Source organism: Manis pentadactyla, chromosome 15 (assembly GCF_030020395.1).
Source record: "Manis pentadactyla isolate mManPen7 chromosome 15, mManPen7.hap1, whole genome shotgun sequence".
NCBI classification, from domain to species: domain Eukaryota; kingdom Metazoa; phylum Chordata; class Mammalia; order Pholidota; family Manidae; genus Manis; species Manis pentadactyla.
Genome location: NC_080033.1, coordinates 34037231 through 34062533, shown reverse-complemented (window position 1 = coordinate 34062533; position 25303 = coordinate 34037231). Strand labels below are relative to the sequence as shown.

Genomic DNA, 25303 nt, shown 5'->3' with positions numbered 1-25303 from the left:
AAAAAGGACAGACTTCCAATGGTAAAATAAATAAGTAACCGGGATGTAATGTATAGCATAAGGAATATAGTCAAGATACTGTAACAGCTTGGTAGGGTGATAGCTGGAACCTAGAATTATGTATATAAATGTTTTATCACTGTGTTGTACACTTGAAACTAATGTAATGTAATACTGTGCATCAACTACCCTTCAATAAAAAATAATTATCTAAAAAAAAAAAAAAAAGAATGTGACACTATCACATTCTTATTTGCAGAGATTTGAATTTACTAAACATGTCTTAATTATTTATTTACTTATTTATGGAAAACTATTTCTTACACAGTAATATTTTGTTCATTATACCTCAATAAAGCTGAAAAAAGTGAAATGATAAAAAAAAAAAAAAAAAGAACTCAACTGGAAAATAAAACAACAGAAATACCCAATCTGAACAAAAGAGAGAAAATAGACTGAAAAAAAATATGAAGAGAGCCTCAAGGACCTGTGGGATGATAACAAAAGATCTAACATTCATGCCTCTGGACTTCCTGAAGTAGAGGAGAAAAAGGGCAGAGCTAAAAAAAATGTGCTTGAAATAATTACAGAAAACTTCCCAATTAGCAAGAGACAAAAGCCTACAGATTCAAGTAGCTGAGTGGAACTCATATAGAATAAAATAAAACTATCCATGAAAGAGTACATCATAACTTCTGAGAACTAAACACAAATTAAAACTCTTGAAAGTAGCCAGAAAAAACACTTTACCTATTGAGGGAAAAACAAATCACATTAAACTGCTTATAAGCCACCATGAAGGTTAAAAGAATGTGGAACAAGAATTTTCAAGCATTGGAAGAAAAACTGTCAACAAGAATTTTATGTTAACAAATACATTCATTTTTATATTTGTTTAAGCAAGACAGTCTTATTCTTGGATGAAGGAAAAGTAAGAGATCTATCACCACCGGATCTACCCTAAAAACATGACTAAAGTTAAGTTTTCAAAACAGAAAAGAAATGGTTGAAAGGAAGAAGGAAATAAAAAAAAGAAAACTACCAACCAACCAACCTTAGGACAATTAAAAAGGAAGAAAGAATATGGTAAACAAAAATAAGGGTATATAGAATGACTTTTCTTCTTCACTTGAGAAAAAAATTATGCTTGACAGTTACAGCAGAAGTTAAAACACTGTCGTTTAAAATGTACATGGAAGAAATATTTAAGATAAATATATTATAAATGGGGGAGGGTAATAAGATATAAATGGAGGCAAGGTTTCTTCATTTCCCTCCAACTGATAAAATGAGTTGTTGTGTGTGTATAATACAATACCAAGAGCAATCACTAAAAGCTGTACAAAAAGATACATTCACGGAAGATGACTGGTTAGCCAGAGACGGGTAAGATTCCTCAAGGGAGGAACAACCTAAGACAGGCACAGTCGCAGGGGGCCATCTGGTGAGAAAATGGGGAGCAGCAGAGGTGAGGCTTAGAACCTCCCCCCTCATGTTCTGAGAGAAATCTTCTGCATACATGGATGTTTATTGCCCTCGTCTAGCGCGGATTAACACATAGTCTACAGGCACACACCTGATCATCTACATTTGCTCTCTTACAACGCTAAACTCTGTTTTCTACCTTTGTCTCGTATCTACCTACCACTTCAGCATTTTATTAAAAATAATAATAATAGAGAAATGTGGTATCCACATATAGATCAGGTTTAGGGGTCAAGTGAATATTCATGTTTGAACTGACTGTGTATGGTTCATAATGCATGAACAAAACCGAAAGCTTCTGTGATGACTGCCCTTGCACTGTTCACCATGTAACTTGTTTGCTATGTAAGAATTTGTACTCCATGTAGGAATTTGTTCGTTATGCATCAGAAGATTGGAGACTGATGAAAATTGGGCTTGGGGTGGATTAGTGATTGTGCATTGAGTATTGACCCCCATATACAGAAATTATTGTTGTTAACAACTATTTGATCAATAAATATGAGAGATGCCCTCACAAAAAAAAAAAAAAAAAAAAAAAGTACACACTTCCAATGGTAAAATAAATAAGTAACCGGGATGTAATGTATAGCATAAGGAATATAGTCAAAATATTATAACAGCTTGGTATGGTGATAGCTGGTACCTAGAATTATCATGTATATAAATGTTGAATCACTGTGTTGTACACCTGAAACTAATGTAATGTAGTGCTGTTGTCAACTACCCTTCAATAAAAAAAAAAAAAAAAGACACACCAAAAAAAAAAAAAAAAGATACATTCAAAATCACTACAGATAAATCAAACAGCAATTCTAAAAAATGTTCAAAAACCCACAGGAAAGTAGGAATAAGAAAAAAGGTAAGTAAAAAACAGAAAGCACAAACACAAAAGAAAGATAAAAAAAGCAGATGTAAGGCCAAACATATCAATAATTGCTATAAATATAAAAGGTATATATCAATAAAAAGAAAGATTCTGGCAGGTTGGTTTAAAAACATGACCCAGCCATACACTGTTTACAAGAAACTGGCTACAAGTATAACAGTATAGGTTGCAAGTAAAAGGATGAAAAAAGAAATATGTAAACATTAATCAAAAGAAAACAGCAGTGACTATATTACTATCAGATAAATAGACTTCAGAGCAAAAAAAGTACTAGAAACAGAGAGGGATATTATAATGATAAAATGGTCAATTCACCAAGAAGACATAGCAATCTTAAATGTGTAGGCACCAAAACAGCTACAAAATGTGAAGCAAAACTGATTGAACTCAAAGGACAAACACACAAAAAGCACAATTATAGTTGAAGACTTTAACACTCTTCTCTCAATGATTAAAACTAGACAGAAAATCAGCAAGAATGTAGAAGAACAGGATCTAATCATTTTTGGAACACTCTTGCTATGGACTGAACTGTGTTCCTCCCAAATTCATATGTTGAAGTCCCAAACCCAAATGTGATAGCATTTGGAGAGGGGGCCTTTGGAAGGTAAACGGTTTAAGAATAGGTCATGAGTGGGTGGGTCCCTGAAGATGGGATTAGTATCTCTACAAGAAGAGAACAGAGCTTGCTTTTTCTCTCCATCTTTGCCAGGAGAGGATACTACAGGAAGGTGACCATCTGCAAAGGAGTCCTCACTGGAAATTTGAATTATTTGGCACCTTGATCTTAGATTTTCTAGCCTCCAGAATTGTTGAGAAATAAATAAATTCCTGTTGTTTAAGCTATCTACTTTGTCATGGCAGCCTGAGCTAATACAAGGGTTCTACATAACAAATGCTGAGTACACATTTTTTTTCAAGTACCCACCAACATGCCAACTACCCACCAACTGTACTACTGAACATTTATACCAGATAAGTGAAAACTTTTGTTCACACAAAAACATGTAAAAACCTTTGTTTCTGGTTTTGGTTTCCTGTGGTTTACAAGTTATATCAAAGTTTACAAATGACTTACAACTATGTTTTAAGAGTTTTATAGTTGTATAGGTTTTTAATCAATTTCCAGTTAATTTTTGAATATGGCATGCACTGGGAATCCAATTTCATTCTTTTTCAAGTGGATATCCAGTTGTCCCACCACCATTTGTTGAAAAGACTATCTTTTTTCTCTTTAATTGTCTTTGCACCTTGGTCCTGATCAACTGATCATCATGTATAAGTTTATTTGTGGACCATCAATTCTATTCTTATACCTGTATTTGTTCTTATGCCAGCACCACACTAACTATTGTAGCATACTATTGTACATATAATAAGCACATTGTTACAGCAAATTTTGAAATTGCAAAGTATGAGTACTCCAACTTTGTTCTATTCCAGGGCTGTTTTGGCTATTCTGGGTCCTGTGCATATCCATATGAATTTTAGGATCAGCTTGTCAATACCTGCAAAAAAGACATTTGGATTTTTGATATAGATTATGTTGAACACAGGATATCTTTCCATTTTTGTATGTCTTCTTTAATTTCTTTCAGTAATTTTTTATGGTTTTCAATGTGCAAGTCTTGTGTTTCTTTTGTTAACCTCTTCTACTTTTTTAAAATGAGGAAACTACAGCTCCAAGAGATTAAGTGTAGGTGGCTTTCAAATCCATCCTTACTTTTCTGTGTTGAAAACTCCAGTCCCTGCTAGAATGTGTGCTAACCATTTACCCTGGTTTTCAAGAACAATTGGACCAATAATCTGTGTTTAAGATACTGTCTTATTGGCTCAAATCTACAGTCTAGAATTTCACTGCCAGCGAAGGAAGTCCTTGATGGTTCCAGTACTTAATGAATGGGTTAAACAAACTTCCTAACAACTCACACGGTACTGCTGATATACAGAAGAAAACAGCAGCAGTCTTTTTACATATCCAAAATAATTTTAAAGAAATTACCTGAAAACTGAAGGAATAAAGTCCAAGTGAAAAATACATGGTGGTTGAAAACATGTCTGCAAATTCTTTGCCACTCTTCCCACCAAAAGGTAGATCTTATTCCCTGTCACTGGAGTATGGCCTGGTTATTACTGATTCCAACAGATAGGATGTGGGGGTAGTTATATAGCATGAGTTCTGAGGCTGTCATAAAAGGCAATACAGCTCCCATCTAGCCATGTCTTTGGAGATGCTGGCCCTTGGAATGCAGCCACCATGTTGTGAGGAAGCCTTGTAGAAAAACTTCACAAAGGTTTGTTGGCAGACAGTTCCAGCTAAGGTCCCAGTCAACACTGACACGCAAGTGAGGAAAACTTTAAGTTGACTCCAGACCCAGTCACAACTGACAATGAGAAACCCTGAGCATGAATCACCTAGCTTAGCAACCCTCAGAAACAGAAGTTAGAAATATTAAGACATTGTTGTTTTATGCCTCTAAGTTTGGAGTAGTTTATTTGCAACAAAAAACAGAAAATAATCTAAGTCATGTTCCTAAGTCTGTCACATACCCAAATCTATTAGGCCAATCATACTTAGCTTTGTATACTCCAAATGGAAACCAAATAGTACATGCACAAGAAGTCCAGACTCCTAGATCCTAAAATTAGAACCTATATTTGGACAGTTCATTAAAAAGCATTCATTTTCAACTGTTTTTCTTGTTTAAGAATGTGTTCCCAATGTCCTGGAAGTTCTCCATTAGACCTCATTACACAAACACTTACATGAATTTAATCAAGTAATACCAGAAAATATGAATATACAGTGTGAGGTATATGTGTCAAGACTGCAGTATTTTCAGAAGTGAGAGAAAATAATCTATTTAAAAGGCAAATACATAAAAAAAATTTCTGTACTGGAGGAGATACATAATGTAGGCACTCCAAGTTCAGTCTTTACCAATGGTGCAAAAAGACAGCTAAGGGATGAATTTGGAAAATGTGTTCTAAATAAAGCATTACAAAAGAAATAAACATTGTACCTGAACTACAGAAAATGCTGAATTCTTTCCAAACATATTCCTTATGTGATCTTACATTTTACTGGCAAATATAATACATATGCTGTAAGAATTAAAAATATTTTACAGGTACAAGACATTCTCAGAAAATTATTCTATTATTAGCTAATGAATAAATTAATATATGGTGATAATATGAATAGGACATTCAGCAATTCGATTTTTGCATGGTATTACCTCAACACTCACTAAAGAGGGCTAAAATAAAATGACATTTGCTTGGGAGGTAGTTTGTAATAAAGTGGTTTGTTATATAAATCAAAGTTCTTATAAAAAAGATAATAGGTTTGGAATAGGTAATTTATAACCCACCGTGGAATCTAAAAAATTAACTGGCAAGCCTGAGAACTAAATTTACAATCTCCTGTTCATTAACACTAAGCTTTAACTCCCTGAGCTACCCAAACATATTTCCTGAAAGAACAAGGACTTTCCAAGACTATGGTTTTAATAGGTTCAGTACAGCAAAAATACACAAAATGATGCAGAATGTGTGCATAGATGCTTTTATCATAGCTTAATGAGTGGAACATCACAAATGATTTAAAAAGACTAGTGACTTTAAATAACAAGTACAGTATGGAATACAAAGGTCAGTAAAAGCATCTTAAATTGAGCAAAGTGGTATTATGGTGGTTACTTGATATTTTAGTGATGGCTTTCTTTTCTGAAGTCAAGAAAATAAAACATAAAAATAAAAAATAAAAAACCTTGGAAAATAATATTTAAATTACTTGCTTCTATAAAGATTATACTGCAAATACAAGATTTTAACAAAGTAAAAAAAGGAAATTGTGTTGTTAAATGTGAAGTTCTATTTAGAAGTTAATGTTTGAAAAACTTTTCTTTCCATTTGGGCCTATAGCTACATGACTAAGTTATTAAGTAATAGAGAAGTCAAAGTTATGTTTGTGATTCGATTCGCATTTTATAGAAAACTCATCTCTTCTCCAAAACAAAGAGTTTTGGTTTAAAGGGATAATAGCCCCAAAGAGCATGATTATCCTTAAAAAATGAGGAGAGGAATATACAAAGATTAAAATACTTGAATTAAACTTGGAGCAGCTGAAAAGACTAATTGGCTATGTAACTCTGAGGGATAAGAATCAGTGCTATAATAACTAGGTACAAAAATGATACATGGAAGATAAATCAAATCAAATAATACATGAGTTTTAAATATATAGGAATTTATTAAAAAGCTTAGAGATGGGACTTAGGATTAAAGATGGCGGTGTGAGAGGTGAGACAGAAGCCTCCTCGAAAAAACACATAAAATATCAAAATATAATTAATGCAAATAATCCTGAAAGAGCAACAGGAAAGAAGGTGGTGCAAGACTGCATACACCTGGAGAAAAGAACAGACCTCATGGAACAGGGTAATGTACAAAAGCCACGATCCAGTGAGACCTAAGCCCTTCCCTCACCTGAGTTTACTGGAGGGAGGAAGAGAAACAGAGCAGGGAACGAGTGGAAGTCTAGGACTGCTGAACACCAGCCTGGAGATCTGCTCTGGGAGCACAAACCAACATTGCGTGATGCTCTGGAGGTTAGTGGGGTGACAAAGTTAAGACAGGTGGAATACCTGGAGAGACTGTGATTCCAGCAGCCTGTGAAAAACAGGGATCCACAACTGGCTGCTCTGGGAGGAAAGAGCGGTGGGAAGTCTGAGAGACTTACTAACAGTGAGAGGGCTGCTAAAGGGGCAAGGATTGCACAGAGCTTACTGCTCAGGAGAAAGGATATTTGGACAAAATTGTCAGGGTGCACTCTGCCTATGAGGTTGGGAACTTTCTGGAGCTTCAGGCATTCCATCCTCCAGGCTCACTATGCATCTCCAAGGCACCCACTATGATACACACAGCCTGATGCGCCTTCCTCCCAGCCAGCCTGTACTGGCTCACAAACTGGCAGCACCTGCCCTAGCATCAGGAAAGCCAGAGGGAAGCCTGAATACTGCAGCTACAAACTCAAAGAATAGAGGCTTAATACCTGTGTGCTTGGCCCATGGGTTCTGGCAGTGGAGGGAGGCATAGCAGCTGGGAAGCAGGAAACAGCTCTTTCCTCCTCCCAGGCACCAGTGCCACTCCACTGTGACCCCTGACATAGCTCCAGGGGCTAAGCAGCTTCAGAGAGTAGAGCTTCTGCACACTAGAGGGCGCAACATACAAATACGAAATGTCAAAAGAACCTGGTTGAAACCAAAACCCCACAAACACCAGAAAAGATGTCAAGTGAAACTTAACTCATCAATCTCCCAAAAGAGATTTCAAAATGAAAATCATAAACATGCTCATGGAGCTACAGAAAAATATTCAAGAACTCAGGGATGAATACCGGATGGAGATTCAATCATTATGCAATACAGTATCAGAAATGAAACATACAATGGAAGGAGTTAAAAGCAGATTATATATAGTGGTGGAGATGGTAAATGGAACAGAAATTAGAGAAGAGGAATAGAAAGATTCTGAGGCACAGAGAGAAAAAAGGATCTCTAAAAATGAAAGAATATTGAGAAAACTGTGCGACCAATCCAAACGGAACAATATTTATATTATAGGAGTATCAGAAGAAAAAGAGACAGAAAAAGGGATAGAAAGTGTCTTTGAAGATGTAACTGATGAAAACTTCCCCAATTTGGGGAAGGAGATAGTCTCTCAGGCCATGGATGGGCACAGATCTCCCAACACAAGAGACCAAAGGAAGACAACACCAAGACATATAATAATTAAAATGGCAGAGATCAAAGATAAGGACAGACTACTAAAAGCAGCCAGAGAGAAGAAAAAGATCACATGCAAAGGAAAGCCCCTCAGGCTATCAAAATACTTCTCAAAAGAAACTTTACAGGCCAGAACAGAGTGGCATGAAATATTTAATGAAGCAGAAGGGCCTCAAACCAAGAATACTTTATCTGGCAAGATTATAATTTAAATTAGAAGGGGAGTTTAAACAATTTCCAGATGAGCAAAAGCTGAGAAAATTTACATCTCACAAACCGTCTCTACAGTTCATTTTGGAGGAACTGCTATAGATGGAACTGTTCCTAAGGCTAAATAGCTGTCAAGAATGGAAATAAAACTACAGTTTTAATTTAAGAAATTAGAGTAATTAATTGCTAAGCAGATGTAAAATTAAATCAATTACCCCAAAGTCAGTCAAGGGATAGACAAAGAGTACAGAAAATGACATCTAATATATAAAAAATGGAGGAGGAAGAAAAAGGAGGGAAAAAAAGAACTTTAGATTGTGTTGGTTATAGCATACTGAGTTAAGTTAGACTCTTAGATAGGAAGGAAGTTAACTTTGAACATTAGGTAACAATGAAACTAAAGCCTGCAATGGCGATAAGTACATACCTAGCAATATTCACCCTAAATGTAAATGGACTGAATGCACCAATCAATAGACACAGAGACAATGAATGGATAAAAAAACAAGAACCATCTATATGCTGCCTACAAGAGACTCACCTCAAACTCAAAGACAAACACAGACTGAAAGTGAAGTGATAGAAAAAGATAATTCATGCAACTAACAGGGAGAAAAAAGGAGTTGCAGTACTTGTATCAGACAAAATAGAATTCAAAACAAAGAAAGTCACAAGAGACAAAGACAGCATTACATAATGATAAAGGGCAGTCCAACAAGAGGATATCACCATTATAAATATCTATGCATGCAACACAGGATCACATACATATGTGAAACAAATACTAACAGAATTAAAGGAGAAAATAGAATGCAATGCATTCATTTTAGGACACTTCAACACACCACTCACTCCAAAGGACAAATCAACCAGATAGAAAATAAGTAAGAACTCAGAGGCACTGAACAATACATTAGAACAGATGAACCTAACAGACATCTGTAGAACATTCCACACAAAAGCAGCAGGACACACATTTTTCTCAAGTGCACATGGAACACTTTCAAGAATAGATCATATACTAGGCCACAAAAAGAGCCTCAGTAAATTCAAAAATATTAAAATTGCATCAAGCAACTTCTCAGACAACAAAAGTATGAAACTAGAATAAATTACACAAAGAAAATGAAAAAGCCCAAAAACACATGGAAGCTTAACAACATGCTCCTAAATAACTAATGTATCAATGACCAAATACAAACAGAGGTCAAGCAATATATGGAGACAAATGACGACAATGATTTAACATTGCAAAATCTGTGGGATGAAGTGAAGGCTGTGCTAAGAGGGAAGTATACTGCAATAGAGGCCTACCTCAGGAAAGAAGTACAATCCCATATGAACAGTCTAAACTCACAATTAACGAAACTAGAAAAAGAAGAACAAATGAGGCCCAAAGTCAGTAGAAGAAGGGACATAATAAAGATTAGAGCAGAAATTAATAAAATCAAGAAGAATAAAACAATTGAAAGAATCAATTAAAGCAGGAGCTCATTCCTTGAGAAAATAAACAAAATAGACAAACCCCTAGTCAGACTTATCAAGAAAAAAGAGATTCTACACACACAAACAGAATCAGAAAGGAAAAATCACTACGGACTCCACAGAAATCCAAAAAATTATGAGAATACAATGAAAACTTTATGCTAACAAACTGGATAACCTAGAAGAAATGGACAACTTTCTAGAATAACACAACCTTCCAAGACTGAACCAGGAAGAAACAGAAAATATGAATATACCATTTACCAGCAATGAAATTGAATTGGTAATCAAAAAACTACCTAAGAACAAAATTCCTGGACCAGATGGTATCACAGCTAAATATTATCAAACATTTAGTGAAGACCTAATACACATCCTCCTTAAAGTTTTCCAAAAAGTAGAAGAGGAGGGAAAACTTCCAAACACATTCTACAAGACCAGCATCACTCCAATACCAATACGAGGCAAAGAAACCACAAAAATAGAAAATTACAGACCAATATCCCTGATGAATATAGATGCAAAAATACTCAACAAAATATTAGCAAACCGAAATAAAAAATACATCAAGAGGATCATACACCATGATCAAGTGGGATTCATCCCAGGGGTGCAAGAGTGGTACAACATTCGAAAATCCATCAGCATCATCCACCACACAAACAAAAAGAAGGACAAAACCACATGATCATCTCCATAGATGCTGAAGAAGCATTCTACAAAATTTAACATCCATTCATGATAAAATCTCTCAACAAAATGGGTACAGAGGAGGACAAGTACTTGAACATAATAAAGGCCATATTTGACAAATCCACAGCCAACATCATACTTAACAGTGAGAAGCTGAAAGCTTTTCCTTTTAGATCGGAAATAAGACAAGGATGCTCACTGTCCCCACTTATATTCAACATAGTTCTGGAGGTCCTAACCACGGCAATCAGACAACACAAAGAAATAAAAGGCATCCAGATTAGTAAAGAAGAAGTTAAACTGTCACTATTTGCAGATGACATAATAATGTACTTAAAAAACCCTAAAGAAGCCACTCCGAAACTACTAGATCTAATATCTGAATTCAGCAAAGTTGCAGGATACAAAATTAATACAAAGAAGTCTGTTGCATTCCTATACATTAACAATCAACTAGCAGAAAGAGAAATCAGGACAGCAGTTCCATTCACAACTGCATCAAAAAGAATAAAATACCTAGGCATAAACCCAACCAAGGAAGTGAAAGACCAATATCCTGAAAGCTACAAGACACTCATGAGAGAAATTAAAGACAAAACCAATAAATTGAAATACATCCCATGCTCATGGATAGGAAGAATTAATATTGTCAAAATGGCCATCCTGCCTAAAGCAACATACAGATTCAGTGCAATCCCTATCAAAATACCAAGAGCATTTTATAATGAACTAGAGCAAATAGATCTAAAACTCATATGGAACAACAAAAGACCCCAAAGAGCCAAAGCAATCCTGAGAAGGAAGAATAAAGCTGCAGGGATTATACTCTCTGACTTCAAGCTCTACTACAAAGCCACAGTAATCAAGACAATTTTGTACTGGCACAAGAACAGACCCACAGACCAATGGAACAGACTAGAGAGTTCAGATAAAAACCCAAGCATATATGGTCAATTAATATACAATACAGGAGCCATGGATATACAGGGAAATGAGAGCCTCTTCAGCAACTGGTGTTGGCAAAACTGGTCAGCTACATGCAGGAGAATGAAACTGGATTATCATCTAACCCCATACACAAAAGTAAGCTCAAAATGGATCAAAGACCTGAACGTAAGTTATGAAAGCATAAAAGTCTTAGAAGACAATATAGGCAAAAATCTCCTGAATATAAAAATGAGCAACTTCTTCATGAACATATCTCCCCGGACAAGGGAAACAAAAGCAAAAAATGAACAAATGGGACTACATCAAGCTAAGTAGCTTCTATAAAGCAAAGGACACCATCAGTAAAAATCAGTAAAACAAAAAGTCATCCTACAGTATGTAAACGACATATCCAACAAGGGGTTAACATCCAAAACACATAAAGTACTTACACGGCTTAACGACCAAAAAGCAAATAACCCGATTAAAATATGGGCAGAGGATATGAATAGACACTTCTCTGAAGAAGAAATTCAGATGGCCAACAGGTACATGAAAAGATCTCTAGATCGCTAATTATCAGGGAAATGCAAATTAAAATCACAGTGAGTTATCACCTCACACCAGTTAGGATGGCCAGCATCGGAAAAGACTAAGAACAACAGAAGTTGGCAAGGATGTGGAGAAAGGGGAACCGTCCTACACTGATGGAGGGAATGTAAATTAATTCAACCATTGTGGAAAGCAATATGGAGGTTCCTCAAAAAAGTAAATATAGAAATACCATTTGACCCGGGAGTTCCACTCCTAGGAATTTACCCTAAGAATATAAGTTCTCAGTTTCAAAAATACATATGCATCCCTATGTTTACTGCAGCACTATTTACAATAGCCAAGATAAGGAAGCAACCTAAGTGTTCATCAGTAGATGAATGGATAAAGAAGATGTGGTACATATACCAAATGGAATATTGTTCAGCCATAAGAAAGAAACAAATCCTACCATTTGCAACAACATGGATGGAGCTGGAATGTATTATTTATGCTCAGTGAAATAAGCTAGGCAGAGAAAGTCAAGTACCAAATGATTTCATTCATTTGTGGAGCAAAACAGCAAAGCAAAACTGAAGGAACAAACACCAGTCAACTCACAAACTCCAAGAAGGGACTAGCGGTTACCAAAGGGGTGTGGTGAGGGATTGCAGATGGGGAGGGAGGGAGAAAGGGATTGAGAAGTATTATGATTAGTGTACATGGTGTCAGGGGGATCATGGGAACAGAGAAGGCAAATAATGACTCTGTGGCATCTTACTACACTGATGGACAGTGACAGCAATGGGTATGGGTAGGGGACTCGATAATATGGGTGAATGCAATAACCACATCGTTCTTCATGTGAAATTTTCATAAGCTTCTATATCAATAATACCTTAATAAAAATTGTAATAGTAATAAAAGAAAGACTTCGAGACTGAACAGAAGAGAATTACATGATATAGTTCCAGACACCTTAAGAAAGGAGCATGTTGTTTGAGGAAAGTCAAGTCAACAGAAAAAAATCAGAACAGGGAATGGGTGCTTAGAAAACTTTTCAAGAGAATCATAGTCAGCTTAGAGCAATAGGCCTTTTTACTAAAGCCCTGAAAAGGGTGAGGTTGTTATTAGGATGGGGTTCAGATAAATGTAATGAGATCACTTTTTGGAAAAAATTCTAAAGTTTACATAATAAATGCTAAATAACTCAACACTTGGACTAAAAGCATACCAGGAAACCTGGGGCTGAAAAGGGCATATCAAAAAGAGACTTGACCAAAGCATTAAGCTGAATCAAGCTTTACTGATAACTAAGTGAAGTCATCCTTGAAATTTACTGGAATTTCACCAAGACTATACACACTGCTGGTCTTTCAAGCTTTAGAAAAACTATTTAAGAGTTTACATTACTATGTAATACAGTAAAATCTGGATTTGGAGGCCAACTACCCTGAAATCTAGTTCAGGCTCTACTTACTACCTACTGATTTATAAGGGAGGAGGGATGATAAAACCTTCTAAATTCAGTTTCCTCCTGTATAAAAGGCAGTAATGTTCCCTGCCAGGCCTAAATAAAAAATGTTCTGAAACTGTACAGTGCCAGAGATTGCAATTATTATAAGGCCACTGAGCACAGATACTAAGGAGAGAGCCTGTGACCCCAGTATATTACATGTATGTTTTCGGGGGCGCCCAGTGATGGTAGGTAATCTTTGATCAAGGTGCAGAGAGAAGGGATGTACTCAGTGTGGCAAGGAAGGAAGGCACATTTAATAAAGCCAGTCACTTTGGCCAAGGCCTTAGTGAGTATCAAGGGAACAGTCAGATTGTACTCTCTCTCTGACTCCTGCTAAGGACTGTATAACACAGTGACGAAGAGTAGTAAAGGAAGGTACAAAGAGCAGTATGCATATTTATAGCAAGAATTACTGTACAGTATTTCAGACTGTCTGAAATTATGAGAACAGCTTAAGGATATACAAGGATATTACATTAAGCAATAAAGATCAGATCCAACTAGGCACAGAAAATTCTGGGATATCTTAGAGCAGCAACTGACTAAAAATTGTGATTTAATCCCTGGCTGGTAGCAGCTTTACATTCCACTACAAGGTTGTAAGCACAGAAAGATACTGGCCTCCCACTACTACCAGTATCACCACACCCATGAGAACCAGGGGGCTCAGTTCTCCTCAAGTTTCCAAATATACCTTTTGGCAACAGAGATCATACATCCAAAACAGGCTTGTGGAGATCTGAGCTCAGTAACATTGGCAAAAAAAAAGAGTTTAAAGTTCTTTTGGGGAATTGTAAAGTGTTATACCATGGAAAACCAGAAGATCAGTGTGTTTAAATGTATAAAATCCATCATCCAAATCTAAATGGCAAACTTCATTTCCCATCCATTTGAATAAAACTGGGCTGCTACAGTTAAGATTAATTTTGCATGGAAAACATAGCAAAGAACATCACATAACGATTTTCCAAGCCTTGAAATAAAATCCTTAATGATTAAATTGAAAAAATGTCATCTCAGTTACAGGAAAATAAGTTTTTTCACTCGGGACCTTCTAACACCCTCACTTTCTAGGGTTTATTGTAACTGTTTCCTAAGGTTCTTTCTAACTTTATTGCAGTTTTTATAATCAGAAAAACCGATACTCTAAATATTTTATACTAAAGATAATGTCAGTGGGATCACATGGTTATTAAAAAGCACAGGACTGATCAATCATAAATACTAACAAGTTAAATTTTTAAAAGTTACCTTTTCTAACCAAACCCACTTTATTTCTTATAATTTGGCAGGTAATCAGAAATGTTTAGAACTTAATTTGGATGAGAGTTGAAACATAACATTATTTTGTTTTTAGTATCTGCCAGAATTTGTTAATGTCTGAACTGAACTTTTCCACAAATTCTCTACTTTACTGACTACTTCACTGATTATTACTATTCTGCTCTACATGATAAAGATGTCTCACATGAATCATAAAACTTGTAGAAAAATATTTGTATCAGTTGGCTGGAGTTAACAGGAAAATCCTTTTGTTTCAATCTTTGTTACTAAAATATTCTTAAATGTGTGAGTATACTTTTCAAAACTTACTTATGCCTGGTATAAAAATGCTTTATATATGTATAAATTCAATAATTGCAACAACTTTATAAAGTAGAAGCTATTATTAGCTTCATTTTATAAATGAAGAAACTGAGGTAGAAACTTTACAGAGCTAATGGTCTGGAATCAGTTTTTAATTTACTAAATATCTTTCAGCAGCTTAATTTTTTGTGTGTGATTAGGTCCTTCTACCAAAAAAACATAGAGCTATAGATTCCTCTTAACCAGTGTTTTCTAAACCATTTCTCTACTTCATTTAAGTCTCAATGATCTCAACAGACCTATAGCTGATAACCTTTAAATTCTTAAATATTTTTGTGTGAAATGAGTAGGACTAATTGAGCTATACTTTTTAGTAAAAAGATGACCTCCTGGGCATAAAATTAGGATACCTGAAAGGTACAATCAGTCACTAAAGCTATTTCGCTAACCCTAAGTAATAAACAGAATTCATAACTACTGACATCAGCCATCAGTTATTGTTCTTCATTTAAACCCACTAAACAATAGCTCAATACCGCTTACAGAAAATGAATGTTGAGTTTTATATAAAGGGTATGACTATCTCTAGTTGGGAAAAAATCAGCTCTATAACATACAAGGCAATTTTTACATGCAACACATATACAATTGATATTTGGCAGTTTCAATATACTTGATCTTTTAACAGTGTCACTTCAAAGAGGAAGAAAAATTGACTTGGTTCAGCAGAAAGGCCAAGCTTTGCGTTGGAAGCTTATATGCATATACTGACATCTTGAGAAGCTGGGAAAGATACCCTCCTCTTTTCCTGCTTCTGTTTATGGGCACTGAGAGCAGATTCTTGTTTAACTTTTAAGTGAATTTCATCTGTATCATATATAGAATTTAAAAAGTTGAAAAACATGGAAACCACAGTTCCAATCTAATGCTTTGGTTTTTATTAAATTCTTCATGTTTAAGTTATTAAAAAAATTAGCACTCAAAAATCAGCAAATTACCTTGAATGTAGCTCTGTGCTGCCATTATTATATTTGCTTCCTCTTTCCCAGATACCAAAGTCAGGTACACGGTAAACTCTTTCTACACAAAATACAAGGTTTTGAATAAAAGACACCTAAAAGAAAATAAATAAAACATAATGACAAGTTCAATAATATGTTCTTTAGGTAATAAGAACAATTAAATAACATGTGAAATCCAAGTACACACTTGCCTACCAAAACTTTTTAACATGTTGAAATTCTTACGATTATTACATTACTATGAATAATCTGTTATACCTAGTTTTTCTAATATAAAATCTAAAGTTAGAACCTAATATTACATAGCAAAGAAAAAAATCAAAGCCTGTCAATGTTCCAACCATAATTTCTCAATGATATATCTATTACTATTCATGAAGACTGGCCATCTTAAGAATTAAGAAATATACAAAGCATGTTTTATACTAGAAAATAGTATTTGGAATTTAAGATGTCTATATGAAATGTTAAATAAATCTAAAACTTTGGAGATAAAAAGGCATTTCTCAGTTATGAAATGAGCCAGTCCCAAGTTGGATCAACATGGAGTCTTGAGTTCTTATCCCTGCAATCTAAACTTTCTTCTGCCTTTCTATAGCTGTAAGTACCCAATTTTATAAACTCAAAGCATACAACTAGAGGTGGGTCCCAAACAATAAATCAATAGGCCAGGAAGCACAGCATCCATGTAAAGATTTCAGACATTTGATGAAATTTAAGTTTCAAAAGTAACTATGGAAAGCAAAGATTATGGTCAGTTGTCATTTTTTATTTTTACTTTGGTATAATTAAAGTTACATGAGGAACATTATGTTTACTAGACTCCTCCCATCACCAAGTCCCCCCCATAACCCCATTACAGTCACTGTGCATCAGCGTACTAAGATGCTGTAGAATCACTACTTGTCTTCTCTGTGTTGCACAGCCCTCCCCATGGCCCCCCCAAATTATACATGCTATTCGTAATGCCCCCTTTCTTTTGCCTTATCCTTCCCTTTCCACCCATCCTCCCCAGTCCCTTTCCCTTTGGTAACTGTTACTCCATTCTTGGGTTATGTGTTTCTGCTGTTGTTTTGTTCCTTCAGTTTTTTTCTCTATTCTTATACCCAACATATGAGTGAAGTCATTTGGTATTTGTCTTTCTCTGCCTGGCTTATTTCACTGAGCATAATACCCTCTAATTCTATCCATGTTGTTGCAAATGGTAGGACTTCTTTTCTTCTAATGGCTGAATAATGCTCCATTGTGTATATGTACCACATCTTCTTTATCCATTCATCTACTGATGGACACTTAGGTTGCTTCCATTTCTTGGCTATTGTAAATAGTGCTGCAATTAACATACGGGTGCATATGTCTTTTCCAAACTGGGCTGCTGCATTCTTAGGGTAAATTCCTAGGAGTGGAATTCCTGGGTCAAATGGTATTTCTATTTTGAGCATTTTGAGGAACCTCCATACTGCTTTCCACAGTGGTTGAAGTAGTTTATATTCCCACCAGCAGCATAGGAGGGTTCCCGTTTCTCCACAACCTCACCAACATTTGTTGTTCTTTGTATTTTGGATGGTGGCAATCCTTACTGGTGTGAGGTGATATCTCATTGTGGTTTTAATTTGCATTTTTATGATGATTAGCAAAGTGGAGCATCTTTTCTTCTTTGGAGAACTGTCTGTTCAGATCCTGGGCCCATATTTTAAGTGGATTTTTTGCTTTTTGTTTGTTGAGGTGTGTGAGCTCTTTATATATTTTGGATGTCAACCCTTTATCGGATCTGTCATTTATGAATATATTCTCCCATACTGAAGGATGCCTTTTTGTTCTCTTGGTGGTGTCCTTTGCTGTACAGAAGCTTTTCAGCTTGATATAGTCCCATTTGTTCATTTTTGCTTTTGTTTCCCTTGCCCGGGGAGATATGTTCATGAAGAATTCACTCATGTTTATGTCCAAGAGATTTTTGCCTATGTTTTCTTCCAAGAGTTTAATGGTTTCATGACTTACATTCAGGTTTTTTATCCATTTCGAATTTACTTTTCTGTATGGGGATAGACAAATGATGTAGCTTCATTCTCGCACATGTAGCTGTCCAGTTTTGCCAACACCAGCTGTTGAAGAGGCTGTTATTTCCCCATTGCATGTCCATGGCTCCATTATCATATATTAATTGACCAAATATGTTTGGGTTAATATCTCAACTCTCTATTCTGTTCCACTGGTCTGTGGCTCTGTTCTTGTGCCAGTACCAAATTGTCTTGATTACTGTGGCTTTGTAGTACAGCTTGAAGTTGGGAAGCGTGATGCTCCCTGTGTTATTCTTCCTTCTCAGGATTGCTTTGGCTATTCTGGGTCTTTTGTGGTTCCATATGAATTTTAAAACTATTTGTTCCAGCTCACTGAAGAATGTTGTTGGTATTTTGATAGGGATTGCATTGAATCTGTAGATTGCTTTAGGCAGGATGGCCATTTTGACAATATTAATTCTTCCTAGCCAAGAGCATGGGATGAATTTCCATTTCCTAGTGTCTTCTTTAATTTCCCTTAAGAGTGTCTTGTAGTTTTCAGGGTACAGGTCTTTCAGTTCCTTGGTTAGATTTATTCCTAGGTATTTTATTCTTCTTGATGCAATTGTGAATGCAATTGTTTTCCTGATTTCTCTTTCTGCTAGTTCATTTTTACTGTATAGCAAAGCAATAGATTTCTGAGTATTAATTTTGTATCCTGTAATTTTGATGAATTCAGATATTAGTCCTAGTAGTTTTGGAATGGAGTCTTTAGGGTTTTTTATGTACAATATCATGCCGTCTGCAAATAGTGACAGTTTGACTCCTTTCTTACCAGTCTGGATGTTTTTTATTTCCTTGTTATGTCTGATTGCCATGGCAAGGACCTCCAGTACTATATTGAATAACAGTTGCGAGATTGTGCATCCCTGTCTTGTTCCTGATCTTAGAGGAAAAGCTTTCAGCTTCTCGCTGTTAAGTATGATGTTGGCTGTGGGTTTGTTGTATATGGCCTTTATTATGTTGAGGTACTTGCCCTGTATACCCATTTTGTTGAGAATTTTTATTATAAATGGATGTTGAATTTTGTCAAATGCTTTTTCAGCATCTACGGAAATGATCATGTGGTTTCTGTTCTTCTTTTTGTTGATGTGGTGGATGATGTTGATGGATTTTCGAATGTTGTACCATCCTTGCATCCCTGAGATGAATCCACTTCATCATGGTGTATGATCCTCTTGATGTATTTTTGAATTCGGTTTGCTAATATTTTGTTGAGTATTTTTGTATCTTTGTTCACCAGGGAAATTGGTCTATAATTTTCTTTTTTGGTGGGGTCTTTGCCTGGTTTTGGTATTAGAGTGATGCTGGCTTCATAGAATGAGTTTGGAAGTATTCCCTCCTCTTCTATTTTTTCAAACACTTTAAGGAGAATGGATAGTAAGTCTTCTCTTTATGTCTGATAATACTTAGCGGTGAATCCATCTGGTCCAGGGGTTTTGTTCTTGGGTAGTACCGCTTCAATTTCTTTGCTGTTAATTGGTCTGTTTAGATTTTCTGTTTCTTCCTTGGTCAGTCTTGGAAGGTTGTACTTTTTTTGGACATTGTCCATTTCTTCTAGGTTTTGCAGCTTGTTAGCATATAGATTTTCATAGTATTCTCTAATAAATTTTTGTATTTCTGTGGGGTCTGTCATGATATTTCCTTTCTCTTTTCTGATACTGTTGATGTGTGTAGCTTCTCTTTTTCTCTTAAGTCTGTCTAGAGGCTTATCTATTTTGTTCATTTTTTCAAAGAACAAGCTCTTGGTTTCATTGATTTTTTTCTACTGTTTTATTGTTCTCAAATTTATTTATTTCTTCTCTTATCTTTAGTATGTCCCTCCTTCTGCTGACTTTGGGCTTGATTTGTTCTTTTTCCAGTTTCAATAATTGTGACTTTAAACTTTGCATTTGGGAATGTTCTTCCCTCTTTAGATAGGCCTGGATTGCTATGTACTTCCCTCTTAGAACTACCTTTGCTGCATCCCACAGAAGTTGGGGCTTTATGCTTTTGGTGTCATTTGTCTCCATATATTGCTTCACCTTTGTTTTAATTTGCTCATTGATCCAGTGGTTATTTAGAAGCATGTTGTTAGGCCTCCATGTGTTTTTCTTTGTACAATTTATTTCTAGTTTTATGCCTTTGTGGTCTGTGAAGTTGGTTGGTAGAATTTCTATCTTTTGGAATTTACTGAGGCTCTTTTTGTGGCCTAGTATGTGACCTATTCTGGAGAACATTCCATGTGCACTGGAGAAGAATGTGTATCCTGCTGCTTTTCTAAGTAGAGTTCTGTCGATGTCTGTTAAGTCCATCTCTTCTAGTGTGTTTTTCAGTGCCTCTGTGTCCTTACTTATTTTATGTCTGGTGGGTCTGTCCTTTGGAGTCAGTGGTGTGTTGAAGTCTCCTAGAACAAATGCATTGTATTTTATTTCCTCCTTTAATTCTGTTAGTATTTGTTTCACGTATGTTGGTACTCCTGCATTGGGTGCATATATATTTATAGTGGTTATATCCTCTTGTTGGGCTGACCCCTTTATCACTATGTAATGTCCTTCTTTATCTCTAGTTACTTTCTTTGTTTTGAAGTCTACTTTGTCTGATACCAATACTGCTACACCTGCCTTTTTCTCCCTATTGTTTGCATGAAATATCTTTTTCCATCCCTTGACTTTTAGTCTGTGTATATCTTTAGGTTTGAAGTGAGTCTCTTGTAAGCAGCATATAGATGGGTCTTGCTTTTTTATCCATTCTGTTACTCTGTGTCTTTTGATTGGTGCATTCAGTCCATTTACATTAGGGTGATTATTGAAATATATGTACTTACTGCCACTGCAGGCTTTAGATTTGTGGTTACCAAAAGTTCAAGGTTACCTTCTTTACTATGTGTCTAACTTAACTCACTTATTTAGCTATCGTAAGCACAGTCTGATGATTCTTTCCCTCCCTTCTTATTTCTCCTCCTCCAATCTTTATATGTTAGGTGTTTTATTCTGTGTTCTTTTGTGTTTCCTGTCACTGCTTTTGTAAGTAGTTGATTTAATTTTTTTGCCTTTAGTTAGTATTTGGTTGGTCTGCTTTCTTTGGTGTGATTTAATTTTCTCTGATGACATCTATTTAGGCTTAGGAGTGCTTCCATCTAGAGCAGTCCCTCTAAAATTCCCTGTAGAGGTGGTTTGTGGGAGGCAAATTCCCTCAACTTTTGCTTGTCTCGGAATTGTTTAATCCCTCTTTCATATTTAAATGATACTCGTGCTGGATACAGTATTCTTGGTTCAAGGCCCCTCTGTATCATTGCATTAAATATATCATGCCATTCTCTTCTGGACTCGAAGGTTTCTGTTGAGAAGTCTGATGATAGCTTGATGGGTTTTCCTTTGAAGGTGACCTTTTTTCTCTCTCTGGCTGCCTTTAATACTCTGTCCTTTTCTTTGATCTTTGCCATTTTATTTATTATATGTCTTGGTGTTGTCCTCCTTGGGTCCCTTGTGCTGGGAGTTCTGTGGACCTCCAGGGTCTGAGAGACTATTTCCTCCCCCAGTATGGGGAAGTTTTCAGCAATTATTTCTTCAAAGACACTTTCTATCCCTTTTTTCCTCTCTTCTTCTTCTGGTACCCCTATAATACAAATACTGTTCTGTTTGGATTGGTCACACAGTTCTCTTAATATTCTTTCATTCCTAGAGATCCTTTTATCTCTCTCTGCATCAGCTTCTCTGAATTTCTGTTCTCTGATTTCTATTCTATTAGCAGCCTCTTGCACCTCATCCGGTCTGCTGTTCAGTCCTTCAAGAGATTGTTTTATTTTTGTATTGTCCCTCTGTACTTGCTCCTTTAGCTCTTGCATATTTCCCTGCAGATACATCAGCATGGTTATGACCTTTATTTTGAATTCTTTTTTGGGGAGATTGGTTATCTCTATCTCCCCAGGCCCTCCCTCGGGGGTTGTCTGGGTAATTTTGAATTGGACAAAATTTTTCTGCCTTTTCATGGTGATAGAGGTGGCTGTAGGCAGGTAGTGCATGTGTCAGCTGGGAAAACAAATTCCTTTCCTGCTTGCTGGTCACCTTGCCATTCTCCCCTGCCTGTGTCAGTTATCTGCACTCCTGGAGTAAACTTCGGGTTAATCCTCTAAGCTGCTGTAGGTGGGGTCTCTGTCAGAGTAGTGGAAAGCCCTGCAGGGAGTGGCAGGTGGCCCGGGTGTGCTCTCCTGTGAAAGCAGCACCCCCATCTGGCAGCTGTGTGCTAGCGGCAGCCTTTGGGTCTGGCCTGGGCAGCTGTGAGCCGGGATGAGATTCTGGGAGTCAGCTGGGGGCACGGCTGCTCCTGAGCCGCTCCTCCACTGCCACTGCTGGCTCCTGTGGGCCACTCCCAGGCCCCTCTGGCACTGCTGCCGCCAGCACACGCAGATGCTCTCCCACTACTGGGCCAGTATGTCGGGGTTCACAGCAGTTGGGGGAACGACTGGCAGGCTGCTTCTCGCCATGCCAGGCTTCAGAGCTGCACTGCTGCCCAGGAGGTTAGGTCGCCTAGAGTTCCCTGGAATTCCCAGGTTCTGGGATGAGTGTGCTGGGACGACTTCATTCAGCTGTGAGGTCCCTGTCCCTTTAAGCCTTGCAAAAAGCACTCGCTTTTCTTTTGTCCCAGGGGCATCAGTTGTGGGGACTCACTTGTAGGTTTTGCTTTTCTGTTTCTCTAATATCCAGCACACCGTGCCCCGTGTGTCTGTGCTCCTGGTGCAGATTATGGGAGCTGTTTCTTTAGCAGTCCTGTGCTTTCACTCCCTCCCCGCTCCGACTCCTTTCTTCCTGCCGGGGGTTTGGGGTAGGGGGTTGCTTGGGTCCCACTGGGCTGCGGCTTGTATCTTACCCCCTTCGTGTGATGCTGAGTTCTCGCAGATGTAGATGTAGCCTGGCTGCTGTACTGTATCCAGTGGTGTCTCTTTTAGGAATAGTTGTATTTGTTGTATTTACAAAAATATATATGTTTTTGGGAGGAGATTTCTGCTTAACTACTCACACCACCATCTTGGCTCCTCTCCTCTCAGTTCTCATTTAATAGAAGTTTATTCATTTTACTAAAAACCAGTGGGTTTAAATGGGCTACTGTTCCTGATTAAAGGGTTTTTAAGTTAGTCATCATGTTTAGCTCAGTATCACAAAATCAATATGTGCACTTTGCCTACCTTTCATATCAAGACTCCTCTGAAGTCCCTTACCCCCACCTTACACACATAATTAATATAATGCATATACTTTTAAGAATGACACAATAATACCATTAAAAATAAAGATAAGGTTCCACCAGTAGAGCAGGAACTTTGAGAAATTACAGGAGGAAACAAAAGCAGTAAAAAAATTAGTTGAGAAATCGGAGCTGAGGAAACCATAGCCTCTTAAAATGGTTCTTCCTTGTTTTCTAGGGTCTCTGGAAAGTCTCTAAGCCCAGAGTCAACAAATACATTGATCAAGTGTTGATCAGGGAGCAGTCTACCCAGATTCTCCCACAAATGATGAATGGCTGGGGTACCTGAATCCAACCTTCCCATTTTCCATCCCAAGGTAGATATTTGTTCTCAGAGCCAAGAAGAGCTCATAAATTTCAGTGAAGGAAAAAGCAACTCTGATGTTGAGCCTACACAGAAATAGAACAAAGCATAAGATAATTCCAAATTTCCAGAAAACATACATCTGTCCCACAGTTTCTCCACCCAAGAGTGGAGCAGTATATACCTACAGTAAACTGTGTTTTACTTCAAATATTGGTGAGGGTCTCCCCAATGATCCCAATTTCTTCTGCTTTGACTATATGCCTTAAGGGAAACCTGCCTGTATAAAAGGAATACATTTTATATTCCAGTGACCAGGAGTTTTATATTCCAATGGACCAGGAATTTTCACAAAATTGGTTCATTTTCACAAAAGCTGGTGTCTTTGACAATTTCTTGGTCTTTATAGAGTTATTCAGATTATATAAAACTTAGAGAAGTACTTGATCATTTCTCCAAATTTAAATTTTGAAACCATCTAAATCCTTGCTTTCATGACAAGCTTCCTAACTATATAGTTCATTTACCTGTTTCTTCACCCTCTTAAGAGAACTTCAGGACCAAGATGTAAGGCAGTCATCTCAGGCTGTATAAATGGTATAATAAGTGGCTAGAAAGGTATCTTTGGTTAACAAGCCCTGCGAAGAAAACTAAAATATCACTTAGATTCCAGTTCAGCAAGTATGGAGTTTCGAAACTGCCATTTCCCTGCATTCTAACAAGTAAACAAGCTGAACAAACTGAAAAATTAACAACTCTTCTTGGAGCCATAACAGAGGGGAAGACACAGAGCAAACTGCTGGCCCAAGATTGGAGAGACCAACAGCTGAATTCAGGCAGTCATGGCTTCCTGAAGTAAAAACTCATAAATGGAAACAACTTTGGGAACCAGTGCTGACGTGGTACAACCTGAACTGTAGTTGGTGAACTGCTCAGTCAAACACTGAGAACTAAAACTCCAAGAGTTAAAAACTCCAGGAGGACCCAGCCATAAGGTGGTTTCTACAGTGTTATGAGATTTACCTTTAAGAGCTCAACCAGGTTTCTACTGAAAATACTGGACAAAAATCTCCTCTGGCTCCCAGCATTGGGAGGGGAAAAGGAAGCATTTTGAAATACATCAAAACTGTTTTTCTTAACAAGGCCTCCCCTCACAGGAAACTAGTTAACCACAGCCTGAGCTGCAGGGCTATTATCACAGCCTGCCTGACCTGGAGAAGAGAAATACTCAACTCTAGCCAACCACAGCCATCTGTTTTACCTAAAGAAATAAGAAGAAAAAAACAAACAACCCCTAAGAAACACTAGTGAAGTTCAGTCTAGAAACACAGGCTAACTAAAGGATGAGACCTAATCATACCTCACCAAGACACTATTAAAGCCTATTTACAACAGATGAATTTATGAGGTATGTCCTCTCTGGGTATCAATAAAAATTTCAAGGCTTAACAAAAGGCAAAAAAACACAATTTTGAGAGACAAAACAAGCATCAGAACTACACACGACCACAATATTTTAATTATCAAACAGAATTTAAAACAACTATAATTAACATACTAATCATAATGTGGGCTGTAATGA

At 36.8% G+C, this 25303-nt stretch overlaps 1 protein-coding gene across 4 annotated transcripts in view; it reads right to left on the bottom strand.

Annotated features, from left to right (window-relative positions):
• Positions 1-25303, bottom strand: part of PHKB (phosphorylase kinase regulatory subunit beta) — a 351182-nt gene that overhangs the window by 178116 nt on the left and 147763 nt on the right. For all 4 annotated transcript variants that reach the window (XM_036927464.2, XM_036927463.2, XM_036927465.2 and 1 more), the window contains one exon: positions 16114-16229. In XM_036927464.2, coding sequence (XP_036783359.2) covers positions 16114-16229 — 116 coding nt within the window. The remainder of the gene's footprint in view (positions 1-16113; positions 16230-25303) is intronic.